The sequence below is a fragment of the Leopardus geoffroyi genome, chromosome E1 (genome assembly GCF_018350155.1).
Source record: "Leopardus geoffroyi isolate Oge1 chromosome E1, O.geoffroyi_Oge1_pat1.0, whole genome shotgun sequence".
Lineage (NCBI taxonomy): Eukaryota > Metazoa > Chordata > Mammalia > Carnivora > Felidae > Leopardus > Leopardus geoffroyi.
Window position 1 is genome coordinate 46,123,302 of NC_059330.1, and position 10,376 is coordinate 46,133,677.

The 10,376-nt window shown below is 47.3% G+C and overlaps 1 protein-coding gene across 2 annotated transcripts in view; it reads left to right on the top strand.

Moving 5' to 3' along the window:
- Positions 1-10,012, top strand: part of DCAF7 (DDB1 and CUL4 associated factor 7) — a 31,161-nt gene extending 21,149 nt beyond the window's left edge. Inside the window, exons 5-8 of one of the 2 annotated variants that reach the window (XR_006715106.1) lie at positions 1,680-1,889; positions 2,834-2,951; positions 5,147-5,384; positions 9,940-10,012. Coding sequence is in view for 1 of the 2 variants with exons in the window: in XM_045489410.1 (XP_045345366.1) it covers positions 1,680-1,889; positions 2,834-2,951; positions 5,147-5,319 (501 nt within the window). In the remaining variant the exon portion in view is untranslated. Of the gene's footprint in view, positions 1-1,679; positions 1,890-2,833; positions 2,952-5,146 lie in introns of both variants that reach the window. The other variant, XM_045489410.1, reaches the window with a different exon arrangement.
- Positions 10,013-10,376: the final 364 nt, after the last annotated feature.

Consider the following 10,376-nt stretch of genomic DNA (forward strand, 5'->3'; position numbering starts at 1 on the left):
GGAGAATGGGAGCAGTGGGGAGCTGCTACTGTCTGTCGACTAGAGGGGCTGGGAACCAGGGGCTGTGTCTCCCTGGCAGAAGCTAAAACCATGGAGAGGATACAGCCACTGCCAGAGACACTTGAGGAACAGAGAGAGGGAATGAGAATACCTTAGCTTCTCCCTACCAGGAGCAAGGACCAGGAATGGGTCTTAACAGCAAACCGACCCTGGGACAGCACCCTGGCTCTCAGAGAAGCAGTGACACCTCCTAGGCCTTTGCTTTTCTCACTCTACCTCTCTCTGTCAAAGTGGAGACTTGTGAGGAGGTTCTAGTTGCTGCCTGCCGCAGAGTGTGGAGGAGGGTAGCGGGGACTTTCACCTTCCCTTGTTTTATGATGAAATTCCCAGTGGAGCACGGCTGAAAGAGCAGTCACTCAGAGCTGGGAGAGCTTTACACATTCGGGCACATTGCCTGCAGCGATGCAGCTGTGGTGTCCCTGTCCCCAGGAGTTACCTGGAGCCAGCCCGTGGGGTACGCATCCTGTAAACAGCCCTTGCCCTAATGTAGCTGGACAGTGCTAGACAGAGCCTAGACCTGCCAGGCCTCATTGTGATGACCGGCCCGGTTTGCATTTGAACCACTCCTAATTCCTACTGTAGAAAGAGAAGCTCAATTTCTTTGTCATCAGCCAGAGAAAAAGGAGTTTATGAGGTTGAATAGAAATAGATGCTCCTTTGGCACTGTCCCTTAGGCAGAACCTCAAGAAGGCTGGAGTGACAGTAGTGGAGATGCCACTTATGTCTCCCAGAAGTCAACTGTTACTATCCTTGACCCCAGAAAGTCCTTGCATTTGTTTTTCAGTTTTTTCCTCTCTCTGCTCTGGCTCTGGCTTTGTCTGTCTCTTCTCATCCCTTTCTTTCTCTGAAGCTCTCTGCCTCTGATACTTCATAGATATTAGAGGTGTGCAATGTTTGCAGCAAGTAATAAATGCAGAAAATAATTTTTCAAAACCTAAATTGATTCACTTCTCAACACAGACCAACTAGGAGAAGAAGCCGAGCATGTCCTAGGATAAGTGAGTGACACTAAACCTCTTTGTGAATATAGGAACACCTGAGTCTCCCATGATTCAAAACTGCTATTACTTGTTTCTTGAAAATGAGTCTCAGGTCCAGGTTTCACAGCAGAACCAGCCTGGCTGCTATTAAGTGGCCACAGGAGGGCTGCTTCCACCTCTCAAATTGATGGCCTTAATGTGGTGGTCATGGATCTGTCTCTGATCACGCACAGACAAAAGCCACCAAAGCCCAGGAAATAAATGTTTCAATTTTATAGTGTGGCAGAAGACAGCTACTGGCTTGCAGCATACGGAATACTTGCTCAGACTTGTGCCCTGCTGCTCAGCAGGGTATGTGGTCTTTGCTTTATCACCAGGGTGGGAGGAAAAAGACTTGGAAGGGCAGGAATGCAGGAAGAAGCCAGCCAATTTGTGTAGCAGAATGATCTTCATTCTTTGGAACGTCACTGATGTTAGAGCTCTCAGCTGCCAGTATTCACAGATATTGTTTGGCTTTACTTACCTCCTCCTGTGTCTTGAGGTGGGGGGTTTAGGTGAGCTAGGGATAGCCGAGTTCCCTGCTACCGGAAAAGAAGGTGACGGATCTGAATCTGACTGAAACTTCTTATTCACCAACAGGTCTATGATATTGCATTTAGTCGGGCTGGGGGTGGCAGGGACATGTTTGCCTCTGTGGGCGCTGATGGCTCCGTGAGGATGTTTGACCTCCGCCATCTAGAACACAGCACCATCATTTATGAAGACCCACAGCATCACCCACTACTTCGGCTCTGCTGGAACAAGCAGGACCCGAATTACTTGGCCACCATGGCCATGGATGGAATGGAGGTGAGTGCCCTGCTTCAGGCTGACATAGGCCTGGCCACCTAACAGTGGGACTGCTTAGTATATCTAGAAGAGTGGCTCTCAGCTCGTGGCAGTTTTCTCTCCAGTGGATTTTTGGAAATGTCTGGAGACATTATGGGTTGTCCCAACTTGGGGGCAGGGGACGGTGCTACCAGTATCTAGTAGGCAGATGCCAGGGCTACTGCTAAACATCCTGCAATGCACACAAGAGCCCCCAGTAACGAATTATCTTACCCCAAATGTCAAGAGTGGTAAGATTGAGAAAGCCTGATCTAGAACAAGGACCGCATGTTAAGAACTTTTACTGTTTGGAGCACTGGAGTTGGAGCCAAGAAAAGCAGTGTCTAAAAAGTAAACCAAATCATATGTGCTTATGGTGCTGAGTAGAGAAACAGGCAGTTATCCCCTTCTCGAGTCTGGACAGATTCTTCCAGCTTTAGCAAACACACATGGCAATGGCAACTCTCTGTGGCCTGTTGCTTGATAAAAGCAGTGAAGTGTGGGTGGAGATGATACAGTGATGAACTTTTGGTGAAGCCAATACCTCAGACTTCTTACATTTCACTTTCTGCTTTGGGGGTTGTGGGAAGAGGGCTCTCATTCTGTCAGCTGAACATGCACAGAATTCTTAGCACATGTATCTAATAGGACTTGGTGGATTATCCAAATTCATGTTACCTCTCCTGCTTCTCACCTTTAGTTCAAAGGCCCTATGTTGTTTGAGATACAGACTATAAACTACCTGGGTCTTTTTCTTCCTTCCTCAATCGTATCACTGCTTTTGGGACCAAGACCCTCTTGTCTCTAATGGTCTTTAATCCACAAATGGACAAGTTATGCTTTCGAATTTTTTTTTTTCTTGTGTAGTGTCTTATTTTCCTGTTACACCCTGAAGTTCTGGGGCCTTTTACTTGTTATTTCTGCAGGTAGTGATTCTGGATGTCCGAGTTCCCTGCACACCTGTTGCCAGGTTAAACAACCACCGAGCATGTGTCAATGGCATTGCTTGGGCCCCTCATTCATCCTGCCACATCTGCACTGCAGGTAATCATGGTGGCAGGGGGTGGAGGAGCAATGGGGAGGGAGAGGTCAGGAGATCTTCTTCTTGTCTCCGTAGAAGTGTAATCCTTAACTATTTTCTAAGGATGGTTTGAGAACTTTAACAAAGGAACTCAATTTGGAGCTTCCCTCCACTTGTGAAATGGAAGCATTCCAGATTTCCAGATGACCTTGTATCTCCTTGATAGTGGAGCTTCTTCTGTATACCGTTCACATCATGTATCAGTTGTAGGCTGTGCCTCACACTGATACTCCCTGGGGACACAGAACGAACTTGCAGTGGGGCTCTGGGTGTGTTGAAGGCACTGCATGGCCTGATCAGTAGTGTGTGACTTGTAGTCCCCATCTCACCATTTGCCAGACCAAAAACTGTACCCCTTAAAAATATGCTGGTTGTGAGTGTGCTTTATTCTGGAAATAATATGAGTCTGTTATTAAAAATTAAAACAATACCGAGGTATATAAAATAGGAAGGTGAAAGTTATCTTTTCTCCTTCCTGCCCTATTTCCGCCTCAGTCCCATTCTCTGTAGAGGTGACCTCTAACAACAGCATGTCTCTTTGAGACCTTTTTATGTGGGTGCATGCATACACACATCCCCTAGTATGAATGTCTGTCCCTTTATTTTATAAAGACAGGATTCCGCTCGCCCCGCCGTGTTCTGCTCCTTATCTTTTTCATTTTCAGTGCCTCAGGTTTCCTTCTAACACACTTTTCCCTCTCCTCGCTAATCAGTAGCATCCTCATTTTCTTGTTCATTATGGAGCCAAAGGAGCAATGTCGTTTGGTGGTTTTCTGCTATTTTAGTATTAATTTGGAAGGCATGAAACTTTTCCTGTTTTTGGCCCTCTGCTCATGCCTGTATGTCATTGAGGAGCAGTTGGGGGCCTATGGCCTGTGCACCTCGGGTTGCGGTCTGACTCCTTCATTGTTGCCTTCTTTTTCCCCCAGGGGTGTGGATAGGGAAGGGTGAGACAAGGAGAAAAGAAAGATGTTGTCCATTGTTTGTGGAGAACAGTACCAGTGCCCCCCAGTAGAAACCCATCTTCTGCTCCTGGCAGCTGCCTTTGTCTGGCTCGCTGCTATGTATGTTGCACCTGTTTTGAGTCCCTTCAGGTGAAGGAGGTGTGGCTGAAGAATGTGCTTGGTTGAGAGCAGCACCGAGGAAAAAGGAACTTAGTCCTTTAGAGGTCCTGAATGTTGCAAATAAACCCCCAGGGTTCCTGACAGAGGTTGTCCCTGGGAAGGGCCCAGGTTGTACGGCCTTGGTAGAAGGCTAGTGTTGCCCACATGAGCCTGGCCTGTTAGGGCTTAGTTTATTCAGATCTACTGTGTATCAGAGACAGGTTTTCACATCAGGATGGGCTAATGGGATCAGGGGACACCATGGTATTGAAGGTCATTGCCTCTTTATTTTTCGTCTCTGAAATTAAGAACTTATTATTTTGATTATAAAAGTAAATAACCACATTACAGATCACTTATCAAATAGAAAAAAGTAAACCTAATTCATTACTTTGCCATCCTCATAATACTGCTGTTTTCATTTTTATATATTTTCTTCCAGTCATTTTTCATGTGCTTATTTATTTTTGTTAAGGTTATTACCTTCTTTCTGGTATTTCCCAGGGCACTTTTCTAGGGAAAATTGTTTTTAATAACATGTGTCCACTCAGCACTTTATCTCATCTGATAACAACACCTCATCGAACTATAAAAGTCCATAAAATGGGGTAAAATCCCATTAAGTGGAATCATTAGAGAGGTATCTTTAATCGCTGAAATACTTTAAGTGGCTGAAAATGACGTGTTTGGGGATCATTTTTTATCCCATCATCCTTTCTTGATGTTGCCCCAGGTGAGAGGCGCCCATTTAAGTCCCATTCTACCGTCTCAGCTCTGCTGCAGCGAATGGGGCCCTGGGACACATCAGAGGCCTTGCTCCGAGTCCTGGCTTTGCCATTCCCTGGCTGCATAGCTCCGTGGTTTGGGGCGAGTTCCTTAACATTTCTGAATCTCAGTTTCTTCATCTATAAAAAGGGGGCTTAAAATAAAACCTCCCTTGCTGGGGTCTTGGTGAGCAAATGCTTTGTGAACTGTGATACCTCCACCTCCCCCAGATGCTGGGATCATTATCCTCCTGACTTGTGACCTTGCTTGCTGGCTTTCTCTGTCACTAGCGGATGATCACCAGGCTCTCATCTGGGACATCCAGCAAATGCCCCGGGCCATCGAGGACCCTATCCTGGCCTACACAGCCGAAGGAGAGATCAACAACGTGCAGTGGGCATCGACTCAGCCTGACTGGATTGCCATCTGCTACAACAACTGCCTGGAGATACTCAGAGTGTAGCACTGGCGGCGCCTTGCCCACGTGGCAGGGGCTTGTGTGTTTCCTGCCTCTGCCCCGTCCCCAAAGTAAGAAGCAACGTGTTTCTGGTGGCCAGTATGTCTTTCATTGCTTTGCACCACTGTTACCAGAAGCTGCTCTAGGAGTTCCTGGCCAGTCATCCCATCGCTGTCTGTGCCAGACTCAGTGCTGTCGGCGCCTCCTCAGCCCAGGGCTGAGTTTTAAGATGTTCTCTCCTTTCCTCTTCTCCTTTGGTTCCTCCATTAAACTTTTCTATATATTTGTTTGTCAGCTGTTGTGTTAATGAGCATTACAGGCACTGGCTGTGTTTGTATTCATCTGTCCCAGATGTCTCTTCTCTGTCTGCTGCCTAAGGCAGCAATCCGTGTCCATGTCATGTTAGCACTTAAGTGGGAACAATACCAATTTGGAGTTTTTTCCTCTTATTATCAATGTCTTTAACAAATTTCAACTTTGTATATTTTTTACCTATCAGGCTAATTTTTTTATGAAAAGAATTTTACTCTTCCTGGTTTCTGCCTTTGTTTCCTAGTCCACCCTCTTAGCACTTCCTCTCTCCCCTCAGTGCCTGGATCTGGCACTGGGCCCTTGACCCCATGAGCAGTTTGCCTTCTTGAATCACTGAGTGCAGCATACCTGACCAGGAGTCCCAAACCGCCCCGGTGCTCTGAAGTCGGCCAGCTCTCTCACCTTTTCTCAGCCTGCCTCTTCGCAAGGGCATTCTGGGCTCCAAAACAGACATGGGAAGCCTTCTGTTACTTCCTCAAGTACCTCTGTCCAACCCCGGTGGGACCTACTGGGAACGTGTTAGAGCTGAGAGAGACGGCATGCCTGACTTGAAGGGAATGGTTTCAGGAAAGCTGAGCTTAGAGTGCATTTCCAGCACACAGTTTCCTAGTCTGTTCTTCTCTCCAGATGTGAGTCTCAGACCATTTTCTTTCATGGCTTGAATGATAGACAAGCACAATCTGTAAGCTGATCTTTATGATCTCTGTTGGGTTAGTTTGCTGTGACTGGTGGTTGGCCACTCTTGGAGCGCCGTGGGGTGAGAGAGTCCTGCTGGAGAGGCACATCATCAGTGCATCTGATCCTGAACAAGGTCTCCTGTCCAGTGTGGGAGACCGTCAGCCCCTGGAAGGAGTGGACTAATAGGCTGTGATAATCCCTGGCCGTCAAGTGAATAGATAGCTGCAGGCCAGCCAGTTTGTGCACACCTGTTACCTTCCCACCCCATTCAGGTTCTGAGCAGTATTGGACTTGCAGGCCGCAGTGTCTGTTTCCGTTATGTAGGTGAGTTCCATGGAGGGGGCTTGTGTGTGATTCCAGTGGAAGATGAGTCTTTGGGCAGGTGGAGTTTGGGACATGCTCAGAGCCCGAAGGGACTTCGGTCTGTCGTGTTCTGCCACAGGTTTTTGAGCCCCTCTAAGTTGCGCATCTGTTCAGTAGGAGAGTCGCAGACCTCAAGGCTGGTGGTTTTGTTTGCTTTGGTTCTCACCTGCGCTTGAGAAACAAAACAGTTTTGTTTTCCTGGGCCCTTAAACTCTTTTGGTCGAGCCTTCTTTTCCAGAGCAGATGTATTTGTATCCCTAAAGTCACGGCTCTTCACTTTACTACACGGGGGCTCGTTCAAAAAAGGGGGCTCTTTTCTTAGTGTATTTCCCCTCCTTTTTCACTTTATTATTCTGGATTTGGGGCTCGTTAGCTTGCCATCCATTTGAGGTTGACTTTTCTGCAGTTGCTACCAGATTTGCTCTGTGTCATTTGGCAGCGTGAAGCGAGCAGTTCTTGGTCAGAACCCTCCTCTGTTTGCAATTGTATTTGCTGGTTCCAGGGTCCTTCTTAAGGGTAGCAAGTCTGAGTTGATGGTTGCTTGCTTTAGGAGGCCATCATGTCCTTACCATGGAAAAGGGCCTGAAGTGGAGGTCAGAGGTGATAGGAGGGGCTGGGCCTGCTGGGGCACTGAGTTCTAAGTTAAGATTCCTGATCTGCACTTAAACGTGGTCTGAATGGTGAGACGATTTGTCGACCGGAACTCAAAAACAAGGGAAAGATATTAGCCAATAGTAATTAGGATATGTTTGCATAATTTTGTTATTTACTCTGGAAACCAACAACTTTTGGTGGTGGTTTTCCCTTGCCCTGTGGACTCCCTGCCCTCTCACCGCTCCCTAGGCCCTGCAATGCAGTCCTCCTCCTGACATCCCACCTGGGGCCCAGGTGAGACTCCCCAGTCTCCCTGAGCAAACACACACACACAGTCACAGTTGCTGAGGTGCTGGTATTTTGATCAGCTCTCTTGCCCTCCGTTTTTACCAGAGGCCAGATGGCCCCATGGCTGAGGGGGGGATTTCTGTAGTCTCAAGATTTAGAAAGCCTCTTAGTCAGGCATGCTCCAGGAAATGGAGATCTGTTGTAGTCTCAAAAGCGAGTGTCTATTTAATTGGTTTAGATTTTCAAATTGACACCAGGAGGGAATGGGTGGGAGGCTCTGCATCTGTTGTCCTCTGGTGTGAGAGGAGCAGCGGCCAGGACTTCCCTGGGAAGGCCAGGCAGCAGCGGCGTGTCTGGGCTCTGCTCTCCTGGTGGTGGCCCTTTGATGTGCTCCTGCACCCTGGGCCGAGGCTGCTTCTGTTTTCCTTGTCTGAGGGGAGGGAGAGGTGCTGAATAAATTCGGCCTAAGGTACCACATCAGAGAGTTGGTGAATGGATACAAGTCCTTCAAGGACTTGAGTGTTTACACCCAGAAGAGTTGGAACTCTCTCCTTCCAGGGAGGAATGAGACAGCAAGTTGAGGACTTGAAGAGGGGAGATACTTGATAACTGGGTGAGAATTTCTTAACAGAATGAGGATCAGCTCTCAAAGAACTGGTTAAGATTTGGAAAGAAACAGAAAAAATTGAGACTCCTACGAGGTTTTGATGATAGTTTTGGCTGAAATTTTCAGAGGAGATTTAGGATTTGGGAGAAAGTCAATGGTAAGTGTTTCTTTAGATCTAGGGAGAAAATATTAAAGGGCAGGAAAGGTCTGAGGTGGCCATGGAATGAGACTGTGCCCTTGGCTTGTGTCAGCCTTTCTGGGCCATTCATCGGGTATGACCTGGGTAACTGGGGACAGGAGCCTCTTCCTGCAGTAGTGCAGCCATAGGTGATGTTTGGTGGCAGAAATCTGTAGGTGTTGGGAGTCCCGTGACCATTCCAAACCATGGCTTTTCTTGGTTGTAGATTTGTACAGAGCAGAGGAAGCAGAGGTTATAACCAGTCATGCCTACTTTTCTCCCCCTCCTTTTTCTTTTCTCTTCCTCTGGCCTTGCCACCATGGAACTTTCTCCCTGCTGCAGCCTGGGCCTCAAATTCTGAGGCTGTAAGAACAGTGGGAGCTGCAGGGTTTACCACACATGGGAGGGGCAGCTCCGTGTGGTCCTGCCACCTTCCCCAGTTTGAGAATATGGCAGCTCCTTTGCCTCCTGGCTTGGAGTAAGGGAGACCATTCAAGTAGACGCCTCTCTCAAAGCAGACACTTCCCTTTACTCTCTGCACTCCAGGATGAGGAAGGAGGGTCATGCCTGGCACTTAGGTTGTGATTTCCCAGGGAGGAGAGCTAAGCTGAGTAGTCACTGTGAACCCTGGACAAGGCTCTCTGTACTGGCTGGGCCAGCTGTCCAGAGTGTCTCATGTTGCAGAGCCTTGCCCACCTCTCCCACCTGCACCCTTTTCTCCCACCATTGTCATTGCCGCTGGCACTCAAAGTCAAAGGTGTGGCTACACAGTATGGGCCCGGTCCTCTCAGGCTACTTTGTGGATATTATTTTTTTTTAAGTATGGAAACATGCAGGTGCCTTCCCAGAGAGGCTTAGACTGGTGTATCAAACCAGAAACAGCTAAGCTAGTGAAAGTATGAACTCAAGAAGAAAGATGTTGGCAGTCTGTGTAACAGCTGGAAAACTCACAAGGACCCACCTTGAGGACAACCCAGTGAATATGGACTTGTGGTATCTGCTGTTTAAGAGAAATGTTCTCACCTGGGGTTGGCTGTGGTAATACAGTGTGTGACAAAACTTGGTGACCTAAAGCTTTGACTTGCTTGAGTTGAGAATGAATCACTTGCTTGGGTTTCTGTGTATATTATGACCCTGTCAGTGACTCCCCCCCCTGCCCCCCCCCGCCCCGAGTGTGAACTTGTAGCATGATTGTACAAACCTCTATGTAGAAAATGGAGATTTCTTATTCTCTGAAATGTTAAGCTCTAGCCAATCAGTTTCTGCCCCCTTTAGCCTAGTATGTCTGAACTTCATTTCTTGTTATATATTTAAGCTTTTCCTCTATACTATAGGTTTTGTGACATCCCATGGTCAGGTGGAGAGGAAGCTGCCCCCTAGCAGAACTGTACTATCACCATTTTTCTTTTTAAAATATTATTATCACAGGATTGATTGTACACAGGGCTTGTAATAAAATGTTAACACTGTGCTGTGAAACCACAATGGTAAATCTCCATTGAAGGCTACTTCAAAGACACCTGAAAGTGGAGTGTTACATCTATGACTTTATTTCTTGCTTCCTGAGTATATTAAACCTAATTTTCACCCTTTCATTCTGTTTCAGCCTCCTGTATAAGAAGTACCGTATTTTCTGCCCATCATACTTTGTAATAAAACTTGAACATGTATAGACTGAATTTCTTCTTGTAATGAATTCAGTTCTTCCCATTCTGCCACTGTGGGCACATTCCAGAGACTCTGGCTGGGGGATTAGAGTCTGCCCCAGCCCATCACACTATCTGACAGCCTGACTCATCACCTTTAACCAAACACAGAGCATCTACCCTATGCAAGGGGCCATGGCCCTCAAATTACTTGCAGTCTCCCAGAGGAGACATCCACATAAACAGTTACTGGCAGTGTTATGCAATAATGGGTATGTTTAGGCTTACAGGCTGCCTCCTGAGGAGGAGGTGATCACCCAGAGGAGGTGATCACCTGGGTGATCTGAGTAGGAAGCCAGGGGAGGTCAGGGAAAACTTCACAAGATGAAGGATGTTT